The sequence below is a fragment of the Polypterus senegalus genome, chromosome 11, assembly GCF_016835505.1.
Source record: "Polypterus senegalus isolate Bchr_013 chromosome 11, ASM1683550v1, whole genome shotgun sequence".
In the NCBI taxonomy this organism is placed as follows: Eukaryota; Metazoa; Chordata; class Cladistia; order Polypteriformes; family Polypteridae; genus Polypterus; species Polypterus senegalus.
In genome coordinates, this window is record NC_053164.1 from 116,661,878 (window position 1) to 116,687,151 (window position 25,274).

Sequence of the window (25,274 nt, forward strand, 5' to 3'; positions counted from 1 at the left end):
TTTTTAATAGTACTGTCAAAAAATAAAAGTTCACCATGGAATAATTAAATTCTAGTCACCTTTTTCAAAATACTGCATTTTTTTCGGACTCAAAGTAAAACATGTACATTGGTTGAACAGGCAGCACATTTTAAGGATGACATTGCCATTGAATTAATGACAGTAAAGGGTCTGAAGGGACCAGAAGGACTTGGCTAACCGGTTTTCCTAAGAGCAGATGTGCAAGCAATGTCCCTAAATGTAGTAGTGTTACAAATTGAATACAAAAACAAGTCTCCTTGGAAATCTTGTGTTATTTTACTTCTTTTTAATTCCTCTTCCAAAATAAGGTATCCATTGTGTGTGTGTCATTGTTCATAGACCTGAGACACTTGGAAAGTAGTTTTCTCCATAGTCCATCACAACAACAAAAGATATTTAACAAAACAATATTTTACTTTATTTTTACGCATAGAGTCAGTAGTGAAAATAGAGAACATAAACATGAAAGAGTAATCATTCTAAATAAAAAACCTACAATTTTCTAAATGCCATAACACTCCATGTTTATGCAAACGTTTGGCATTTTAGTTATCAATTATAGTATCCCCTCACATTTTGTTCTTGTAACACATTGAAATAATTTTTTCTTACTTCACTCGCACAACAAATTCAGCACATTTATGAATCAAAATATTTTTTTATTCAAGAACATTCCTTTCTCATGTAAAAAGGTTTTTACCTCTACCCCTGAGTCAAGATTCTGCACATAATCCTTCTGCAGCCCAGTACAGTCAAAAGCCTTCTTGGGTTTGTCTCTGGGCACATTTAGATGTCTTTTCTTTAATGCAAATTTGCAATAACACTGCCAAATTAAATGTACAGTGTTGGTGGACACCAGTTTTCAAGACATACCACAGATTTTCATTTGGATTTAAGTCTGGGGTGTGGTTGGCCATGCCAGAATGCTAACCTTCTTTTTTCAAGCCATTTCTTAGATATTTTTAAAGAATGCTTTTACCGTTTTCCTGCTCGAAAGTGAATCACTGTCCTAAACCTCTGCATGACAATGATACCAATTCTCCTTAATGATTTGCCTCTATTTGGCTCCATCCATGTTGCCCTTGATGACAACATGTTTGCTTTTTCTTCCTTTTGAAAATCAACCCCAGAACATTATGCTGACTCCATTATGCTTGATGGTAGGGATTCTGGGTGATGGAAAGCATTTGGTTTTCACCAAGCATTACTTTTGGGTCAACAAGCTCAACTTTAGTCCCATTAGATCACAAAATTGTCCTTCAATAAGTTTTGGATTCTGTCACTAGCCAACACCAGACATAATGATGGTCTTTGTCAGAAGTGGCCCTCTTTTAGCCACTTTCCTAATGTGGCCAATTCTGTGAAGTAACTTGAAAACATTGTTGTTGTCTAAGTAACTTCTCCCATTTCAGCCGGAGAAGTCTTTGTCAGTGTAGTAGCTGTCCTTATGGTCACTGCTCTGACATTTGACCTTCTTTTCGAGTTGCTCAGTGTGCTAGCAGAGCCTGACCTGGGTTGTGCCATGTGTTTGTACATGTTAAACAATGGAATTCATGATGCTCCTGTCTCATATACAGGTTCAAAGCTTTGTTGGCCTTTCTTGTAGCCTTCTCCCTTTTTCCCCCTATAATAACTTTATTCTTATTTCCAGGGCCATCCCCTTGGCATTTATTACAACATTACTAATCTGATCTGTTTTAGTTGTGAGATCAAAGCACCATGCTCTCCCTACTTTGATAGACTGAAGGCCAGAGGTCCACATGACCATCATCATCAAATTCTTCCATGTGAAGCCTGAAAACCATGAGGACTGATTGAGGTCATTTATGATAGGTAGAATGGCTAGATGGGGGTGGGCTGTCTTGTGGCCTCGGATTTTTTTTTTCCTCCAGCCATCTGGAGTTTTTTTGTTTTGTTTTTGTTTTTTCTGTCATCCTCGGCCATCGGACCTTACTTTTATTCTATGTTAATTAGTGTTCCCTAATTTTATTTTTATATTTTCTCTTTTTTCTCTTTCGTCATCCTGTAAAGCACTTTGAGCTACATCATATTTATGAAAATGTGCTATATAAATAAATATTATTGTTGTTGTGAGACCTCACAAAGTCTGTGAGATATTTTTGTGCACTCATAAAGCTGAATACGGCAGATTTGAAATTAACATAGGTGTACCTTATTAATTTATTTAGTGTAGTCTCTCCAGAAAATTGAATTACTTGTCCAGATTAGGTTGTTAAAACAAAGGGTTGAATATTCAGTTATTAAGTTTTTTTTACTTCTAATATAATTCTTAGGACAATATCAACATCTCAACATCTAAATGAGTAAAAGTATTCCATTAAATACTGCACGGTTTAATTTGGCTTTGTAACTTTGCAAAATGAGAAATAATCAATAGCTGTGAACTCAAAAGTGGAAGAAAATTTAGTTCCATCTCCACCAATAAGGCTGGGTGTGACATTTACCAAAAGCTTTGAAACACTTGGAACTGGTGTTTAGACATTCATTGTATTTATGATAAAAATAGATATTGTTATAGGAAATGTAATTTAGACTGTGGGTATATCGACTCGTAAGTAGAGTAACCATGGTCATGTTATGAAATTTCAATTATTAGAGGCGAGAGGTAAATACCCTCATCCTTTTCTTTGCTGAACCATACTTTTTGTGTATGCTCCATCACGTGAGGCATTCAAAGAAAATTATACAAAAGGTTTTTGTTGGGGGAAGCACCTTGTTTCACTAATCATTTACCTCCTAGCCTCTGCTGCCAACTGCCTAATTTTCCCCGGGGACAAATAAAGTTCTATCTGTTTCTTGTCTAGCTGAGCAGAACGTGGCGATGTTATCAGTCATTTCACTGTATTAGCTGTAGGACAGAGTGATATTGCCCTCTTTTCTATATATAGGATATGAAATCTAACGTTCTTTCATCACTAACACTTAACATTAATTCTCAGTTCAACTAAAGTATAAGTTTCACAAATGCTGCACTGGGCCTCTTTTTGGAATGTACAGTACTTTTCTAGGTTTTCATCTGATAAGCAGAACCGTTTAATCCATTATACATCTGAATGATGGTAAGTATGAAAGTTAAGGGACATGTGTACCGTTCAGCAAGGATGACCCCACCAGTCGTCAACCTCTGATGATACTGAGTGGTCACTATTAGCTTATGGGTGCCTTTTATGAGAATAAAAGTGCATACACTCCATATGCCAAGGGACAAGCACTCCATAAAGTTAAGGGGTGCTGTTTGTCCTACTTACTTGCAACCCACTGCAGCGTCATGGGACTGAAGTCACAGGGCATATCATGGCAGTTCAGTTGTACAGTAAGAGACTGGGCGGTCTCTTGGTCTGGAATCCCTACAGATTTTATTTTTTTTCTCCAGCCTCTGGAGTTTTTTTGTTTTTTCTGTCCACCCTGGCCATTGGACCTTACTTATTCTATGTTAATTAATGTTGACTTATGTTTATTTTTTATTGTGTCTTCTATTTTTTTAATTCTTCATTTTGTAAAGCACTTTGAGTTACATTTTTTTGTATGAAAATATGCTATATAAATAAATGTTGTTGTTGTTGTAATGCTGTAGGTTTATGCATCAGTTTCACGACAAGTGTCAACATCTGATGACCAATTCAAATTGTCATCACTATTTCTCGATTCCACTTATGTTTTAGTTTTCATTTGTTCTAAAAAGTACTTTATAGCTTCTTGTTTGCATGCCAGTCATGAATACTGAGTTACCAGTGTCAAAATGCACAGTAATATTCATGATTTTTTTTGCAGCATGATGTTATTTCATCCACTAAATGGCTGCAGAATATTATTCTTATTATATTTCAAGCTTAAAAATGTAATGCAGATCATTACACCGAGTCTGATTCAGGAATAACTGAAATTACATTGAATTCAATGCCTGGAGTCACGCACTGGGTTAATGCCAAGGAGGTTAAGTCTCGCTTTCAGGTAACTCCTTCAGAATACTTTCAGGTTAGAAAATCTACTTTAAAATGTTTGCCAGGGCCATGGAGGAGCTCTCCCTAGCAGTACCAGATGCTTTATGTTCCTTATAGCACTGAGTTTGACAGGGGACATACTGTAGTTGCCCTCTTCCAGCATTCTTGCAAACCTATGTTAGCTTGCTCTAGTGGCTTAGGGATCTGTTCCAAGATTGACGAAACCAACTGTATTCATTTGTGGGTCCTCCAAGATCTAGAACAGTAGTTGTAGCACCCCCTGTCATTTCCCAAAAGTGTCACTACCACTAATACCTTTATTTAATCTAACTTAAACATATAGTTTCACAATGTCTAATGCACCTAAGGTATCTAAAGTTCTCAGATTCCAATCACACCATACAGTATCAGGCAGTGAATTTGAGCACAGTTCTTACATAAAAACACCATGTTGCAATGTTTGGTGGTACATTTGATAGTTATTATCATTTAAATGGTTTAAGACCCCATATTCAATTTTGAACATTAGGTTTAGTTTTCTCATTCACTGCAAAAAGAACAAACAATTGCATCTCTTTACAGCTACTGTTTTTATTTATTAATTTTATTTTATTTTTATTATTTATTTATTTTTTATTTTTTAAAAAAGGTGTTTAAGCACAAAAGATGAGATGGTGTTTACTTGCAAACCATGGATTTATCCATCCATCCATTTTCCAACGCGCTGAATCTGAACACAGGGGTCTGCTGGAGCCATTCCTAGCCAACACAGGGCACAAGGCAGGAACCAATCCCGGGCAGGGTGCCAACCCACCGCAGGACACACACAAACACACCCACACACCAAGGACACACTAGGGCCAATTTAGAATCGCCAATCCACCTAACCTGCATGTCTTTGGACTTTGGGAGGAAACTGGAGCGCCCAGAGGAAACCCACACAGACACGGGGAGAACATGCAAACTCCACTCAGGGAGGACCCGGGAAGCGAACCCGGGTCTCCTAACTGCGAGGCAGCAGCGCCACAGTGCTGCCACCATGGATTTATGCTGAAGTTTAATATCTATGAGATAAAATTATGCAGCAAGGAATTACAGATAAAACCAAAATATATCTTTAAATGTAACTGATCACAAATGCAGAAATTGGTATAGAAAGGAGTTACTGCTAGTTAATAGTTAACTGTATGTCAGACAATTATGTCATGTCCTTTTCTAACCTGCTTAATCCAGACCTGGATTGCAGGGTGTTGCAGCCTATTCCAGCTAACACAGGGCATAAAGCAGGAATAAACCCCAAGATGGGACACTAGTCCATCACAGAGCAAACATACACAACCACACTGCAAACACACACTAGTGCCAATTTAGTGTCGCCAATCCACCTAACCTGCATGTCTTTGGCATATGGGAGGAAACCAGAGCTCCTGGAGAAAACCCACACAGAGAAGGGGCAAACATGCAAACTCCATGCAGGAAATGAACTCTGGTCTCCTTACGATAAGGCAGCAGTGCTATCATTGCAGCACCGAGCCACTTATCCACAGACAATTTTTATCATTTAGATCAAATCCAGCAGTTTAAAATCTTGTGAGAAACCAGAAGATTAAATAAATCTTTGCCATGCTGCAGTGAACATATATTAATCATACTGAAACAGTTTTTCACAAATAAGAAAAGGAAAGCACTGTAACTACATATTCCTCTTATCACTAACTGACCATGTTTTTGCTCTACATAAGAAACTATCTGAATAAACCTGACCAATCCATTTTATACCCCTTTTGCATTTCAGAGCTGCAAAGAACCGGTGCTTATCCCAACTATCATTGGCATAAGATAGGAACCAATGCAGAGTACACTCCTAGTACACTCATTTTCTTCATAATCAGGCAATTTGGAGTTACTTATTGGATGTCCCCAGGATTTGGGATGAAAAATGGAGTATAGGGAGAATCAGAAGAACATACAAACTCCACGCGGACTTTGTCCAAGATTATGATCACTGAATCACATACCTCCTCTGACATATAAATGTACAGTATGTGGATAATAAGTTCTGGAGAATTTTTGAGGACAATCCTTAACTTGCACCCTTTCTCAGAATTTCTATTCGCAAAAATGTGTTTGAGGTTTAGAATAGAAATGGAGAACCCAGAGAAGACCAAGGCAATATGGGAAGAATGTGCAAAATTGGATACTGACAGTGTCTAGGTTGTCATTGGACCTCAGGTCCATGAAGGTGTAAGGTGGCAGCAGTGATTTTCTATTCCAACAGCCACCCTCCTCAAAATAAAAAAAAGGGAAAACTTTGTTACTTAAATCATAAATAACACCCAGCAACACCTACTTAACGGTGATCCTTTCAAATCTCTATATTTGATAGCCTCACTTTTTCATTTTAACGCTGATTGGAATGTTCATTAGTTCTATTGTTATTGTATACGAAAAGACAAATATTTGTACGAGAATATTATCTGTAACGCAAGCATTCCCCTTCTTAATAAGTAAATGCAGTAAAACAATTTAAAAGAAAGTAAAACAGAGTTTGTGCTGGTAATGTCTGCTTTGGTTATCCCCGTACATATAGATATGTCAAACAGCTTGAATTCAGCTCTGGACAGTGTATTTAAGAGAACAGTGTGTGGATCAGTCAGCTGCATCATTCCGCAGTAAGCTTTTTGGCCAAATTCCACCATTTCTCTGACAGACAAATCCCACTCAGATCACCTTGCATGCTTTGAGGGTGAAAACATTGCATATGCTGCCCAGAGATCTCATTTCATTTGCTCCGTTTCCAATAAACATATCAACCACAGTGGCCAGACCTCAGCAGAACTGCAAACCATCAGCCGGTATGCTGTAAAGTTCTGTGTCTATTTACAGATTTGGCCCAATTTATTTCTTTTCTTACCAGTAGCAAGTGGTTTCTGATAACAAACAGCTGCTTGGTCCATTGCCCCAACCATTTCTTCCGCCAGAGAAAGCCACAGATGCGGGACTCGGCCACAGGCTTCAAAGTTGTTTGTAAAGCAGTCCACTGGATGTAATGAGCACGGTCCTTGACATCGTCATCTTCTTCCTCTCCATAGGATTCATAGTGGCTACTGTCAGAATCTAGGCATTCTACATGCATCATGCAGGAAAAAATAACAAAACTTTGCACAAATTGCACAAAATGTGGAGAACAATTTGGTCAAAGGACGAATTTGAACGTACACTATGACAAAATGTGATCTGATTATACCTGTGGAATGAGACGCTGGAACAAAAGGTTCTGCTTCTTCGTAACAGTCATCCTCAAAACTTTCTGATGCAAATGATGTGATGTAATTTTGCTTGCTCTGTAGATACAAGAACATAGAAAATTTTGAAGATCATTTCGTCTATCAAATCTTGTCATCTTATTCTAAAGTGTCAGCTTTATTCCAAGAAAAAAATGTGGTCCCCAACCACGGATTAGCAAAAGGGTACCAAGGTGGAAAGTAAAATGAGGATGAAGGCCGGGATATGTAAACAGAACCCACAAACATGAGAATAAAGCACCATTACAAGTCCCTTTGGTAATGCCAAGGTCTGTAGGGATGGTGGCTGTTCAATTACAATTAGTTTTTCAAAACAAAATATTTGCCAAGGACAAATTACATTAGGAAAAGTATGTATTTGACATGGTGCCAGCACCAGGCTTGCTTACTTTAAAGGTGTAACATCTGGCATTCCCAACAGAAAATTCCTGTGGCGGAAAGACAGCACTTGAATTTTCGAAAGAAGCTTTATGGACATCCATGCTTAAAGACTGTAATTCAGAACTGGGATGAAGCAGCTGCCAGAGGTTCAAGGAAGAAGAGCCATTTGGCAGCTTCAGGCGTTGTGGAGTAAAGCCTAATCCATCCATCCATCCAACTCTCTTTATCCTAACTACAGAGTCAAGGGGGTCTGCTGGAGTCAATCCCAGCCAACACAGGGCGCAAGGCAGGAAAAAAACCCTGGGCAGGACTCCAGCTCACCGCAGGGCACACGCACACGAAACACACACTAGGGACAATTTAGAATCGCCAATGCACCTAACCTGCATGTCTTTGGACTGTGGGAGGGAACTGGAGCACCCGGAGGAAACTCACGCAGACACAGGGAGAATATGCAAACTCCACGCAGGGAGGACCTGGGAAGCGATCCCAGGCCTCCTAACTGTGAGGCAGCAGCACTACACACTGCGCCACTGTGCCGCCCGTAAAGACTAATCCTAGACATATAATTTGAATGTTATTCTTAAGATTACAAAAGCAGAAAAATACCCATGACTCCACATTTCAGTGAGTCTGAAGTCATGAGATGAGTTAAGTCTTACAGTTAGAAAGACATTGCAACCACAAAACAATTTAGAGTTAGGAAATAATAATAAAAAAATAAATAAAAATGACAAATTGGTCATACAGTATCTTTTTGAATAAAGAAAATATTTACAACAGGCACTGTTGAGTATTTTTTTGTGTTCACACCATAGTATTTATTTTTATATCCATAATTTGATCATCTTCTAACAGGTATTATGGGTCACTCTCGATTATATTCACAGATATCAGTTAGTTGTCTCCTGCGCACACCTTTCTTCATTTAGTCAACTACTACTGTAAATGTTTTCAATCAATGCCATCAAATGTACTGTAACCCCATAGTTGTGATTTGTGTGTATAAACTGATCCCTTTTACGCTCCACATCTTCCTCTATGCAGGTTGAATGGATCAAACTGCCCTTCAAGACCACTTTCAGCAACTTCAAAATTCTGAAACAGCAGCCCCGCTATTGAATTATGGGAGAAGGAGGACAGCTGCCTTCAATTATCTTAATTAACATGTGCTAAACATGAAGCTCATACAATCTGCAAAGTAAATCAAAGACAAGTGGTAATTTAATGGAGCATTCCTGATTGCCCTGTGCCAGCTTCTGAAGGAAAAAACCTGCCTGAAGCAAACTAGGCCTCAAAAACTATGTTGTACCCTAATGGTGATCAACAGTGGCACATGGCATAAACTCTAAAGGGAATGTGGGAACATGGTGGTACCGAGAGACCAGAGGTAGCTCTAACAGAAGTAACAGAGCCAGAATTCACTGAATGGCTCGGTTGTTACTATTTTTGGTATAATGTGCATCCATAATAGAGCTTGGGAGTAAAAAAACTACAGGCAGTGGCAAGCTTAGTTAGTTAAAGCAACCCTAATGTATTTAAATACACTGTGACACGATAACCTCAATGCCTGCTTTGTGATGAGTTTGCACTACAGCAGTAGGATAGAAATTCTTACCTTATACAGCACCTGTTGCATTAAGTACTGTACAATGATGCCATGTTTCAATTTCCTTTAAAAAGGCCTAACACATAATAAGGCAACATGCCAAGGTAGATTATGTGAAAATTCAAATGCATAATAAATATTTTCAAAACACCAAGGCTCTAAAAAGTGCCAGCATCAACAGAAAGCAAATATTACGTTAAAGTATTCTAATTTGGAACACTTCCATGAACACGGTTCGAAGAACCGCTAGACAGTACAGAAGGTGCCAGAGATCTATCACATTTCTAATTATAAAAATAAAACAACAAAAAGAAGTCATTTTTAATGTATTGCTGATCCCATTTTTCAAATATCATCAGGTTAACAAGCATTGAATAAAAATTACAATTGTGATTGACAAATGTAGAAGAATGTCAGCATCTTAAACATTATAGAAATAACCTGAGAAAACAGGTGGGTAGGGCTGTAGCACATTAAACTTTATGTTAAAAGTAGAATTATTAGGATTACACTGTGTAATGTAGTGAAACTGAAACAGAGCTTGGCATACTTCAAAATATTAGGATTGTTTAAGCAGGTCTTATGCTTTTATAAAGTGTTCTTACAGATTTTGAAGCTGTTCATAGTCCACGACTGTGATGTTTCAGACCAATTTAAGTCTAGTTTTCTGTAAAGTTTTTAATTATTTTATTATAAATGCACAGTTGATATCCTAATGCAGCGTTTCTCAACCTTTAAGTATTTGCGACCCGAGTTTTCATAACAGTTTTAATCGCCCCCCCTAACGCTTTTTGAAAGGAGCCCACTAATACCAATTTGTTCTTTTTTATTAATGATATATCATAGATGCATATTTTATTATACCTACTTAACTTTTATCAACATTTATCTAACTCTATATTTATTTTTCTAGTATCAGAATGTAGTTTAAGTTAATTTGTTTTGGTTTCAATAGATGTATTTTTCATATTTTCGATTCTTATTTTCTTTTTTTCACATCTTCGCACCCCCCTAGGAGGGCCCGCCCCACAGTTTGAAAACCACTGTCCTAATGCAAGAATGTATAACCATAAGCAGACCTAAAGTATATACTGTATATTAAAGGTAATGGGTATCAGGGCCTATATCATTCTGGTTGGGAGGACAATCTTCACCAGCCACAGAAAGGATGGCAGATGGAGATGCAGACAAGAGAGTCATTTGAAATATTTATGGTATGTAAGTATAACTAGAGCAGAATGTAGAGTAGTAGGGCAGGGCTGTATGGAGCTTTTGTTAAAAATGGGACAGCAATCTGGCAAGGATACCTGTTGAAGCTAGAGGGAGCTCTGGGCAGATAAACCCCAGGGGCTTCATAGGGCTATGCCTGACACACAAACGTTTCAGAGGAGACTAGAAATGCTCTCAGAACTACTTCAGGGATCTAACTTAAAGGAGGCCAGTTGACTTAAATGAGGTGACATCGGGTCTCCCATGGACACCCTGCACAGATTTTTCACCCCTTTAAACCAAGAACATCTTCTAGTGATGGGGCAGCGATGGGGATGTCTCCCTACTGCTACATGCACCTGACAATATGATCCATTTTATCCCACTTTGCATCTCTCCTTCTGATCCTCAGGCAGAGACTCCCTTGCTCTGCCGACTCAGTTAGCTCCTTTAGTGTCTTCATTCTGTCTGGACTCAGTGATTCAAGTACATTCTGAGATTTTTGGGTGGATTTTCCAACGAAGCATTGGCAGCCAACCTCTACTGGAAAAATAGAGGCCTTCCATCCTGCTTCTGTGCGTGCCATGGGCGCCTCACTGTACTTCTTCCTCTTAAAGGCTGCCTCCATACCTTCCTCCCAAGGGATGTTGAGCTCAACCATGACCCTTGTCCTGGCAGAGGTGGACAAAAGGGCGATATCTGGTCATAGGGAATTTGTGGCAGTCTCAAATGGGAATTTCAGCATTTAGTCTAGGTCACTAGACTAGTACTCTCATGTTCCACTAGCAGCCCAGTGTCAGTACAAACCACTCTTTCTGGTTGATGTTTTGTGCACTGGCACCTCGCCTGATGAATTGCAAAAGGCATTGGGATATAGACATGCTGGTCTTATTCACTTTGCATCTTTGTTCTTCCAAAACCACTGCCATTTATCACAAGACTCAGTCATAATACCATCGATACCAGTCATGCATCAACACTGTCTTGCTGCCTGAGGAAAAGGTGCTGCTAGCTGGGTATCTGGGCATCACTGAGATGATAGTTCTCCTTTTTGCCATACCAGAAAGGTATGTTTCTGGACTTGGGAGGGTGTCGTATGTGGACTTAATGAGGAAGCTCAGTCTTGCCTGAGGAATCTTCATAACATGTCAGAACCATGTTATAGTTCTATTGGTGACTGCCACCTCCCTTGTTACAATTGGCTTACGGTATATACATACAATATCCAAGGAATATTAAAAAAAATAATTTCCAAATGAGAAAGTAAAAGCAAATGCATAATGATAAATTTTACAATTGAAAAAGGAGATCTTGATAATATTTCAATATAATGGTAGCATAGTGCTGCTGAATTGAATACTATACCCAATCATTGTCTCTGTAGAGTTTGCAGATCTTCCCTGTGTCTGCATTTTCAAAGACAGCGATGGGTTAGTTGCCGGTTCTAAACCTGCCCAGTATGAATGTGACTGTCTCTGTGTGTGGCAGGACTCTGCGATGGACTAGCACCCTGTTGAGAGCTGTTTCTTGTCTTGTGTCCAAGACTGCCTGGGTAATTTTTGACACTTCACTCTCTTGAATTTGATTAGAATATTATGTTATTTACTGTTTATACAATAATATTTTAACTTCACCAGTGTAGCATTTTGCTTTTTGATCACATTACCAGACATGTAGTGATTAGGTGTTTTTGCTTTGCATACATACAGTATACAGTAGTTGTATAATGTAGTTTCTGCATTTCCCTCTTTTTTCAGTCACACACAATTCTTATGAAAATATTTACCCCCTTGAAAGTGTTCATATTTTATTGTTACACAACACTGAATCACAGTAGAATTAATTGTGCACTGATTAGTGGAAAAAGTGAAAAGTATCTAGTTGTTCAAAGCTTATAGAGAATTGTGCAATAGACCTGATTACTAGAAATTTAGAAATTAAATTGCAAGATACACTAGACTTGGTTGCACCATTGAAAGAAAAAAAGAGCTAGTTCAAAAAAGTTCACACCATGGGTGCGCAAGTAGTCTATACCCTTACACTCAAACAAACCACTGGTAAACAAGAGTACAAATGGAGCTTGACTAAGGTTTTTCATATAGCTCGGAAAGACAGTTTTTAAATTACACGTATGCTTTGACTATTGCCGGGTCATCATATTATTCTAACGTGATAGAAAATAATAAAAATATTCTCAGATTTCTACTTGATACAATTTCTGAATTAACTCAAAATCATGAAACAATTAATCCACAGACTCCTATTGAGCTCTGTAGTGAGGATTTAATGAACTTTTTTTAAGTTAACAAAATCTAGGGTGAGGCTGAATTCTCAAGCTCGGTTAATAATAAATCTTATTCTTCTTTTTCGATGTCAGACATAATAGCAAATGAGACTGCTGTTGAGTAGACCGAGCAATTAGAATTCTTTGTCTAAACTGAATATTCAGTATTTAGTTTGTTAGTTACAGCACCAAATTCATCTACTTGACTGCTTGATCTTATTCCAATTGAATGTGTTAAAGATCTTCTGTCTACTATTGGTGAATCACTTTTAAGCATTATAGATCCATTAATAAATTATGGATCTGCACCTAAAGTTTTAAAAGTTGCTATTATTAAAACACTCCTTAAGAAACCAAATCTTGACCCTAGTGGACTTGTCGAATTCAAATCTTCCCTTTATCTCTAAAATCTAAAATAAATAATATCTTTAGAAATTTTTCAGTCAGGTTTCACACAACAGCATAGTACAGGGACTTCATGATTTTAATCTCTCTACTGATGGTGACTACATTTCTCTGTTTGTATAATTAGATTTAAGCGCTGCATTTGATATTGTACACCATGACATACTTTACAACAGGTCAGAAAAGCATGCTGGTGTAAGTGGGCAGGAACTGTCCTGGTTTAGATGTTATCTAAGTGACCACTATCAGTTTGTACATACAAACTCTGAGGTAACCAAGGTCAAATAGGGGCTTTCTAAGGGCTCAGTGCTTGGTTCATTCCTGTTTTTTATTTATTTTTTTTTGTATATGTTACAGATTGGTCATATAGTTCACAAGAATAACATTAGCTTCCATTGCTGCCAGGATGATATTCTTCTCTCTGTATCAGTTAAACCACATAAAGTGCCTCAATTTTCCAAAACACAAGCATGACGGATTGACAATAGACATGGTTTGCAGTTTTCTTTTGTTGAACTCTGACAAAAACAGAGGTGCAGATGCCTGGTTCTGAAGCGGCTAAAAAAGGTTATCCGAATGTACAGTGTCTGTTGAAGGCAGACTCCCAGTACAGTAGTGTCTCTATAGATTCTGATCTTTCATTTGATAACCATATTAAGAATAATTCTATCCTTCTTTAACTTAAGAAATATTGCAAAACTTAAATGTGTGGTATCATTCCATGATGCTGTTAAACTTATTTGTGCATTTCTTACCTTCTAGATTGGATTAGTGTAATGATTTGCTCTGTACCTGCCCCTCAGTGCCCCTTTATGGATTTCATTTCAGAAAATAGCGGTCAGAGTGCTTACAAGAACCAACAAATATGAATTTATTAAACCAGACATCTCACTTTTACGCTGGCTTCCTGTAAAATTCAATATTGTTGATCACTTATAAAGCCTTGCATGGTTTTAGACCTCAAAATTTGAGTAACCATTTAATCCCAGCTGCTCTATTCACAAGCACCTGGATATCTTGTGGTCCCTTGAATAAAAAACCTGCTCTCTGTAATAAAGCACTTATAAAGCACCCTGTTTTATGGAATAATCTTTTGCATGAGGTACAAGATTCAGACACTCAATGTTCAAATCAGGCTCAAAACATTACTTTAGCCAGTTCTGTAAGTAAATATTCAAAATTCACAATATACTCCGTATTCCCGTTTGACTTTTTAGATTTTATTTTAATGTATCTACAGTATTGTGCTTGTATTACCTTTATTGTATTATTTTAAATCTGTGTAAAATATTATAGGTGGCTTTTATTTTGTTCATGAATTATTATCCAGTGCTGGCCTTAGAACTTCATATTTCCTAACTTGTCCCTGATATGTTAGACGTTTTTCTTGGAGTTTAAATTTTGGAAATCTGTAAATGCTGCTTTAAGATAATACTCATTGTAAAATGCACTATATAAATAAATTTTATTTTATTGATTGATATTTAACTCTAAACTAGCACCATAATGCGGCTGCTTGTGTGAGTGTGCCCTTCACAAGACTGGGGCTTCTGTTCAGGGTTGGCTTTTCACTTTGTACTCAATGCTGCTGGTACATGTTACAGCTCATGTGACCCTGAACTGGACTAGTCAAGTCATCGTACTGAAGAACAAATGGAGACGTGTATGGTCTATAATGTTTTCATTATATAGCGCCTTTCATTTAATGCACCATCAAAACAGGCTTTACATTGTCATATGAATGGGATTACCCTCTAAACCTTCTGCAATATATATATTGTCACACACATGCACATGGGAGGCAGCTAAAGGGCTTGAGTAAGGGCAATTCCAAATCCGACCGGGATGTGGAAGAGTGCATTGACTCTTTTTCTCTGTTTCCTGCAGACCATTCACGGGAGATCCCACTTGGCCCACTTGACGTCACTTCCAGGTCAGAGCCTATGGAAGAAGACCTTGCCAGCTCCGGTTGTCTTGTCTGTGCTTGAGCCTATGGCTGAAGACCCCTATGAGCCCAACCCCTTTGATCTCACATCCTGTCTTCCCCTTTAAAAGCCTCCACCTTTTCCCTATTCCCTCAGTTCTGTTTTGGACTTGTTTTGTGCACACCAGTGCTGTTATACATTTTGCAACTTTGCAGCCAGGACACCATTGTACAGGTGGCTGCCCCAAACCTTTTCATGACTTTTATGTCTAGTTTTTGCAACAATATATATTGTCACACACATACGCTCTGGAGTCAACCAAAGGGACCAGGAAATGACAATTCCACAACAGGCCAGGGGACGGCGGGGTGCACTGTACCTCTCTCTTTTCTCTCCGCAGACCAAACACGAGAAATCCTTCCTGTCCCGGCACCCGAAGAAGTCACTTCCTGTGAACAAGCTATAAAAACCCTGCATCCACCATACTTAAACAGTTCTGTTTTGGACTCTAACCAATACACATTGTACTCTACTTTAAAGCCTTTTACAGCCAGGAAAACTATACGGGTGGTTGCCCCAAACTTCCGTTGTGTGTCCGGCTGTTTCTTTCACTACATATATATATATAAACTACTCAAAAAAATTAAAGGAACACTTTGAAAACACATCAGATTTCAATGGGAAAAAGAAATCCTCCTGGATATCTATACTGATATAGACTGGGTAATGTGTTAGGAACGAAAGGATGCCACATCGTTTGATGGAAATGAAAATGATCAACCTACAGAGCCCTGAATTCAAAGAAAATCAGAGTGAAACAATTATGTGGCAGGCTAGTCCATTTTGCCAAAATTTAATTGCAGCAACTCAAAATTGTACACAGCACTTTGTATGGCCCCTGTGTTCTTGTATACATGCCTGACAACATCGGTGCATGCTTCTAATGAGATGACAGATGGTGTTGTGGGGGATCTCCTCCCAGATCTGGACCAGGGCATCACTGAGCTCCTGGACAGTCTGAGGTGCAACCTGGTGGCATTGGATGGACCAAAACATAATGTCCCAGAGGTGTTCTATTGGATTTAGGTCAGGAAAGTGTGGTGGCCAGTCAATAGTATCAATTCCTTCATCCTCCAGGAACTGCCTGCATACTCTCACCACATGAGGCCAGGAATTGTCGTGCACCAGGAGCCACTGTACCAGCATAGGGTCTGACAATGGGTCCAAGGATTTCATCCTGATACCTAATGGCAGCCAAGGTGCCTTTGTCAAGCCTGTAGCGGTCTGTGTGACCCTCCATGGATATGCCTCCCCAGACAATCATTAACCCACCACCAAACTGCTCATGCTGAATGATGTTACAGGCAGCATAATGTTCTCCATGGCTTCTCCAGACCCTTTCACTTCTGTCATGTGCTCAGGGTGAACCTGCTCTCATCTGTAAAAAGCACAGGGCACCAGTGGTGCATCTGCCAATTCTGGTATTGTATGGCGAATGCCAATCGAGCTGCATGCTGCTGGGCAGTGAGCTCAGGGCCCATTAGAGGACATGGGGCCCTTGGGTCACCCTCATGAAGTCTTTCTGGTTGTTTGGTCAGAGACATTCACACCAGTGGCCTGCTGGAGGTCATTTTGTAGGGCTCTGGCAGTGCTCATCCTGTTCCTCCTTGCCCAAAGGAGCAGATACTGGTCCTGCTGATGGGTTATGGACCTTCTATGGCCCTCTCCAGCTCTCCTAGAGTAACTGCTTGTCTCCTAGAGTCTCCTCCATGCCCTTGAGACTGTGCAGGGAGACACAGCAAACCTTTGGCAATGACACGTATTGATGTGCCATCCTGGAGAAGTTGGACTACCTGTGCAACCTCTGTAGGGTCCAGGTATCGCCTCATGCTACCAGTAGTGACACTGACTGTAGCCAAATGCAAAACTAGTGAAGAAACAGTCAGAAAAGATGAGGAGGGAAAAATGTCAGTGGCCTCCACCTGTTAAACCATTCCTGTTTTGGGGGTCATCTCATTATTGCTCCTCTAGTGCATCTGTTGTTAATTTCATTAACACCACAGCAGCTGAAACTGATTAACAACCCCCTCTGCTACTTGACTGACCAGATTAATATCCCATAAGTTTCATTGACTTTATGCTATACTCTGATTAAAAAGTGTTCCTTTAATTCTTTTGAGCAGTATATATATACACAGTTGTGCTTGCAAGTTTGTGAACCCTTTAGAATTTTCTATATTTCTGCATAAATATGATCTAAAACATCATCAGATGTTCACTCAAGTCCTAAAACTAGATAAAGAGAAACCAGTTAAACAAATGAGACAAAAATATTATACTTGGTCATTTATTTATTGAGGAAAATGATCGAATATTACATATTTGTGAGTGGCAAAAGTATGTGAACCTCTAGGATTAGCAGTTAGCTTGAAGGTGAAATTAGAGTCAGGTGTTTTCAATCAATGGGATGACAATCAGGTGTGAGTGGGCACCCTGTGTTATTTAAAGAACATGGATGTATAAAACTCTGCTCTTTACAACACATGTTTGTGGAACTGTATCATGGCATGAACAAAAGAGATTTCTGAGGACCTCAGAAAAAGAGCTGTTGATGCTCATCAGGCTGGAAAAGGTTATAAAACTATCTCTAAAGAGTTTGGACTCCACCAATCCACAGTTTGACAGACTGTGTACAAATGGAGGACATTCAAGACCATTGTTATCCTGTGTTTGAACAACAAAGATCACTCCAAGAGCAAGGTGTGTAATAGTCAGCGAGGTCACAAAGGACCCCAGGGTAACTTCTAAGCAACTGAAGGCCTCTCTCACATTGGATAATGTTCATGTTCATGAGTCCACCATCAGGAGAACACTGAACAACAACGGTGTGCATGGCAGGGTTGCAAGGAGAAAGCCAATCTCTCCAAAAAAAAACATTGCTTCTCACCTACAGTTTGCTAAAGATCACATGGACAAACCAGAAGGCTATTGGAAGAATGTTTTCTGGATGGATGAGACCAAAATAGAACTTTCTGGTTTAAATGAAAAGTGTTATGTTTGTAGAAAGGAAAACACTGCATTCCATCATAAGAACCTTATCCCATCTGTGAAGCATGGTGGTGGTAGTATCATGGTTTGGGCCTGTTTTGCTGTATCTGGGCCAGGACAGCTTGCCTTCACTGATGGAACAATGAATTCTGAATTATATCAGAGAATTGTAAAGGAAAATGTCAGAACATATGTCCATGAAGTGAATCTCAAGAGAAGGTGGGTCATGCAGCAAGACAGCGACCCTAAGCACACAAGTCGTTCTACCAAAGAATGGTTAAAGAAGAATAAAGTTAATGTTTTGGAATGGCCAAGTCAAAGTCCTGACCTTAATCCAATCGAAATGTTGTGGAAGGACCTGAAGTGAGCAGTTAATGTGAGGACGCCCACCAACATCCCAGAGTTGAAGCTGTTCTGTACGGAGGAATGGGCTAAAATTCCTCCAAGCCGGTGTGCAGGAATGATCAAAACTTACCTGAAATGTTTAATTGCAGTTATTGCTGCAAAGGTGGGGTCACACCAGATACTGAAAGTAAAGGATCACATACGTTTGCCACTCACAAATATATAATATTCGATCATTTTCCTCAATAAACAAATGACCAAGAATAATATTTTTGTCTCATTTGTTTAACTGGTTCTTCTTTATCTACTTTTAGGACTTGAGTGAAAATCTGATGATGTTTTAGATCATATTTATGCAGAAATATAGAAAATTCTAAAGGGCTTACAAACTTTCAAGCACAATTATATATATATATATATATATATATATACAGATACATATATACAGTATATGTATATATATATATTATTGTAGCTTAAGCTATTTCAGTGGTATTTCATTTTATATATTGACAATATGTACATCCTTTGAGTGAATGGTAATAATTTAAGTAAATGTCCTAATCTGTCCCTGTTTGAATAAATACACAAAATATAGCATATACAATCTTTTTAATTATATACAAAATGTAAAGATACAAGACTGCATATGCATTCTCTGTTTCTGGATGCCTCGTCCTTTCTGAAACAACAAAAGCGGTGGTTGAAGCCAGTACTGTAGTACTATGTAGTGGTGAGTTACATAAATACCTACTCTGCTGTGGCTTCGTGACTAAATAAAATTTTTCTGTCTGACAAGTACAACACTCTCATCGTTATTAAATTTCCGACACTATATGAGCATACAGTTAGTCCAATAAACCAGCAATCACTTTACAATGCATAATTACAATAGGATTGCATAGGTAGTTAATGAATAATTATTGTGTAAGTGAAAAAAGTTTGGGGAAATTAAACCTATGCCTAGATTGAGCTTGCCACAGACATCAAAACAGATATCAGAACCAAACGAAATTCAAAAAGCCTCAGTTGTTGCAGAAATTTTTTACTTGCCACACTGTGCAATTCTAAAAGTCATTTTGTCTAATTGCCATACAACTGTAACAAAATGCATGTTATATTATTGTAATCAAGCAAAGCATTTATTATAAAAGGACACTATATTTTGTCACCCATCCACTTTTAATTCTTTTAATTAAGTTGGTTTGAAATTTAATGGATGGACTATGTACTGTAACAGACTGATAACGCTTCTACTCCAAAAATTTTAATGTTTTTGTGTCTTTGCATAAGAAAAAGCAAAGTCCTTTCTTTGTACCTCTTGGAAACACATAGCAGACATCAAAAGGAGAAAAAGGCCATTCCATTCTATAGCAGATTCTATTAAGGAAAGAATTAGATTACTGACATTTTTTGCACTGTTTCAAGGAAAAATAATCAAAATGGAATGATACTGACAGGGTGTACTCTTTATTCTTCACTTCTGAAAACATTATCTGCTTTTCAAATATAAATTGCTCCCAAACATTCAGCAATGTGTGCAACAAAGGTATTGACCTGATAAGATACTATAAAGATAATAAACAGTACTTTTAGCTAATATCCCAGTTTTTCCTGTATCTTTTATGTTTACTGAACCTCCCCTCCTATTCTCCCTAAAACAGTGCTTTCAATCACTGCTGGATATGTCCTCAAAGGAAGGCTTGAATAAGCCAGGCTCAGACCCTGCAGTGTGTTGTGGAACTTTGCTAGATATTATACAACACATGTGGATTTACAGGAATGTGGCAAAAAAGCCCCAGCAATACTATAAACTCCAAAAGGTCATATAGCATGCTGCCTTAAATGAGAAACACATTGCTTGCTGGAATATGTGATAATAATTATGCAGCCTGAAGGCTCTCCAGAGTAAGTACTGTTAGGAATTCAAAAAAGAACCACTTGCGAGTCTCCCAGAGAGAGACGAAAGAACCTCATGCAACTGTAAGTGCCAAGTGGGATAGAAAGCAAACAAAGGAAAGAAACAACCATATACTCCATAAACTCTTCTGTCCTGTCATGACCCTGAGTGCTCAAAAATATTAGCATCCATCAATTTAGTTTAATTCCAGACAGTTTAATAAAGGCAGGATGAAGGAGAGAAGGAGGTACGGAAGAGGTTGGAGCAATCATTCTAGGCGTTTTCTTTAAAATCTGTGCTTCTACACTAATACAGTAGCAAACTTCTAATTCTTCAGGTTTCTGAGACCTTGACTCCTTATATAATAATATGAGTCTGCAGGGATATTCACACTGCTCAGTTACAGTAAATGTGAGAAGAAAGGACTGAACACTACTCTTAGAATTCCAATGAACAGATCAAGGCAATATGTGTAATAAGCAAAGATTTTATGATGCAATGACTGCAGTGCCTCTTCTGATAACAAGAGTCAGATGCTCATGGTCAGGTCACTTGTTCGCCTGGTATGTGGAAGGACTGTGAATTTATGGGCCAACTTTAAATCCCAGATTAAGATCAGAAAAAATTGAAGAAGATCAGGGAGAACAACAATGTTTGGAAAGGGAAGACAGTGGGTAAAATTGGAACAGGAAGCTGGGCTGCCAATGAAGGAATAACTAAAAAGGCTAATGAGATTAACATGTTTTCTAATAGGTCCACCACTCCTCCTGTCATTCCTCACCTTCCTGATGATCCCCATGGTAAAAGCACTAGGGTGCTCAAGGTGTGTGCATGGCAATTATAGGCAGTTCGTCAGCACATATTCAGTCTTAGCCTCAGCCTAGAAAATGTCCAACTCATGTGGAAGATGTTTTGTCTGGTTCAGCTTCCACAAAAAGGTAGCCTCGGTGACCTGAATGACTATAGTCCTGTGTCACATCATGAAAAACCTGTGAACAGCATTTACTGAGACACCTCAATTAAAAATAGCACAGGAACCCCTACATTTTGACTATCAGGAACATATTGGGAAAGGCATCAGTACATCTACCTGTTACACAGGACTTTGTCCAATCTGGACAGGACATGCACCTATTTGAGGGTCAAGTGGCTGTAACAACCATACAGCACCTACTCTAAGGGATAAGTTAAGGTCAATGAAGACAGACACTTTTTTAAGCAAGCAGTGCTACACTACAGAGTTGAGTGTCAGAATAGGTGGTCAGCAACACAGGATCACTCCCCAAGGAACTGGCTTAATTGTCTCCATATACTGTAGGACAGACTTCAAACAAAATTCTGAGACAAGCCACATGAGAAATTTCTCATAAATTTGATTATGGGGTGTATAACAGGAGGATAAAAGAAACAGAACAGAAGCGAGGTGGTTGACTTTATTAACTAGTGTAGGTTGAACCATTTAGAGCTCAACATTAGAAAACTATCTTTTTACTCGAGTTTTGATTAACAGTGGCTTTCTCCTTGCCACTTTCCCTTAAAGTCGCAACAAATGAAGCACCTGGGCAACAGTCACTGTAACCACAGTATCTCAAATCCCAGTGACTGTAACTTGAAACCTCAGAGTTATCAAAGTCTCTTGGTGGCCTATCTCACTAGTCTTCTTCAGGTATGATCACTCTGTTCTTGTGGATAGCCCGCTCTAGGCACATTTCAGATGTGCCATACTCTTTCCATCTCTATTTATAATCTTCATTTGGATCTTGATCTTTGTTTGTCCTCGAATGAATTAGAAGAAGAAGCACTAGATGGCAGTAGAAAGACAGCTAAAACATAGGCATTGCATTAAGAATCTCCTCCAGGCTTATACTACTGAAGACTGTAGTACTCCAGTCACACCTCAAAACGCAGACATTTCAACTAAACAAATTGTTGTGCTTTAAATTGACTAAAGAGATCTTCATTTAGATCTTGATCTTTGTTTGTCCACACATACGTAGACCACCTTCCAGTTTAGTACATTGTTGTTACTCACGGATGTCAACAATGTGCCGGAATAACGAAAGGGGTGGTGGACAGTGTTACGCTGGTTAGCTCCTGAGGCCTGGTTAGAGAATGAGATTGCCGAAGATAAAAGATGCGTGCCTACGTAACATATGAATGAAAGAAAGACAGTGGGTAAAATGAATGACAACGTAACAGCACGTTCCGGAAATTATTATTGTTACGTTGTAGACGGCGAGTGCAGCGCGTCTAAGAGTTGTACCGTGACTTGCTCACATGTCAGTGAAGTGATCCCTATTTATGCTTTAAACAGCCTGGATACCTATGTGTCCCCCTTTTATAACCATTGCTCTGTGTATATTGCCTTACTCTTTGGATTGCCACAAAGCAATCTACGAGACTGGAGAAAGGTTGAGAAGAGATCGTGAGAGGAAACGACAGCATCGTGAAAACGAGACGGACTGTGAACGGACAGAAGCAGAAATGCTCCTACACCACCACATAATTACGATTCGGACAGTGATAGTAGGCCGTTCCTATCGAATCAATTTCCAAGGGTTTTCTTTTGTAATTTTGTTTCCCTTATAAAAAATCGTAATACTGTGCCTCGAAGGGCCCAGTTCACGACTAGCAGCCGCGTTTAAACAGGGAGCCCTTCACAGACAACTTTAACACGCGCAACGTAGTTGGGCGCACATGGCTAGCTATTAATAATTTGATTTAACTGGACTCCAAGGAATATTCTGTGACTTGAATATTTTCATGTATCAAACCCTTGACTTGTGCATTTCAGTGACAAGGTTGCTTGGAGAATTCTTTTTTCTTTATTGTTCAGGTTAGGTCACAATACTAACTGACCACAAGTTAGACATTCCAGATTCAGGTGCATTTATACTACAATTAATTGAAACTCCTTGGGTACAGAAAGATGATCTCCATTTAACTAATTATGTGGCTTCTAACCCCAATTGAATGCACCCGTGATAATTCAGGTGTGCCATATTAAAGGGGGATATTTGCACAATCAATTATTTTGTGTTTTATCGTTGCAATTAATGTTTGACCACTCTGCAAAGATCTGACTTCACTTTGACATTAAAAAGTCTTTTTCTGTCCATCAGTGTCAAATAAACTAAATCAAATCCACTGGGATTCAATGTTATATAACAATAAAATCTGAAAACTGTGTGTGTGTGTCAGGTGAATGCTTTTTATAAGCACTGTACATTAGCCAGTTTTATGAGTTTCACAAAGTTCCCTTATACCTTATGACAGTATCTTCCATCTCAGTATCTTACTGAGACGATTATGGATCTTCATATCTTTCATGAGTCATTGACTGGTTTGGCAGATTCTTTTTCAAGAATTGTTTTCTTTTTTATTTATCAAACCACATTCTTGGCCCACCAGCCTATTTACAGTCATATCACGAACCCCAGAAATTTGATGACTTTATTCACTAATGTCGGTAAAACCATGTAGAGCTCAAATCTGCAAAACCAAAGAGATGATAGTGGACTTCAGGATGTACAGGTCTTCTATGACTCTGGTGTTCATTTAAGGAGTAGAAAGTGAGATGGTTTAAGTAGATAAGAACACAAATTTGAACTTGTACAGACATCTGCCTTGAGCTGCAAACATAAAAACCATATAGAAAAAGAGACAGAGCTGACTACACTTCCTGAGGCAGATCAGGACCTTTGCTGTGGCCAGAATACTTATGCATTTGTTCTGTGGCTAGTCAGGCTCTTTTATACAATGATATGTTGGGGTGCTAAACTACTAGCATGAGAACAGGAAATTCCAAAATCATTACCAAATTAATCAGAAATAAAAAGTCTCTCTTCTGGGGACTTGCTTAACCACTGTGACGGCATTGGCAGACAGGAGGATGTTGGTTAACCTGCTGGCTTTCATAACTCTGACGCTAGATGTTACAACATAAACTCTGTCTAGGTTTCTGACATTCTTATTATGGTTAATTACAATTAGATTACAGCCAACTTTTTTATCTTAATACTTTATCCTGAGTTTAGTTTGTATAGTTTTTGCATGTCACCCACTGCAATTGCACAGCTTTCTCTTGAGAGCAATAAAGTAACTATCTATCTGTGATAGCAAATTTAGCCTTGAAATCATTTGTGTCAGAATCAGTCAAGCACTTGAACTAGGATGGCAAATTTAATGGATGGAGAGGGAAACACTGTTAGATATGCAAGCTTTTATGGAGCATTAAGGGTACCACCACTGATGATAACAATGCTAGCTGTGTGAGCTGCAGACATAATTCACTATCTCAGCCTAGTATGCTGCTTTTGTGTCTGGCATACAGTAGGGTTGTGAGTATGAGGGCTGATATTTAATCAGAGGTGGGGATTAGCTGGAGCTGATTACAGACCTCACCATCCTCAAGAGGCTGGAGTAAGTTGGACATGACCATCATAATCATAAATCTCATGGATTTTGTGTTTGTGTCCCACAAGTCATATGATGGAAGTCTACCAGAATTTTCAATGTAAATGCAATATTGCTGAGAATCTTAACCTAAATCATCTACCAGAACTTAACGTCATGACAGCAACTTATTGTTCTTTTTTTGACAGCAACCTTATTGAGTTTTTTCGATCAGTCTTCCTCCAGACAGGCTACTGAGAACAGCGACTGGGGTGGGAGCAGACAAGCCAAATTTTATATTCAGTATCTTATGCATGAGGCACCCTCTCAAAAACAGTGAAGAAATTCCCACGCAGATTACACAGCATGCTAAGCATATTAACCGAGGTCAAGTCACATTACAGTATATGCTTAAGTCACAAATACAGACTTAATGGATAGTGTGACTAATCTAATGACTTTGAAACTTCACAGGCTTGTGTTTT

General features: G+C 38.7%; 1 protein-coding gene across 1 annotated transcript in view; it reads right to left on the minus strand.

The window, feature by feature from the left end:
* si:dkey-220o5.5 (actin filament-associated protein 1-like 2) overlaps positions 1-25,274 on the minus strand; it is a 162,834-nt gene that overhangs the window by 32,966 nt on the left and 104,594 nt on the right. The window contains exons 5-6 of the mRNA XM_039769561.1: positions 7,231-7,327; positions 6,898-7,109 (exon numbers count right to left, since the gene is read on the minus strand). Coding sequence (XP_039625495.1) covers positions 6,898-7,109; positions 7,231-7,327 — 309 coding nt within the window. The remainder of the gene's footprint in view (positions 1-6,897; positions 7,110-7,230; positions 7,328-25,274) is intronic.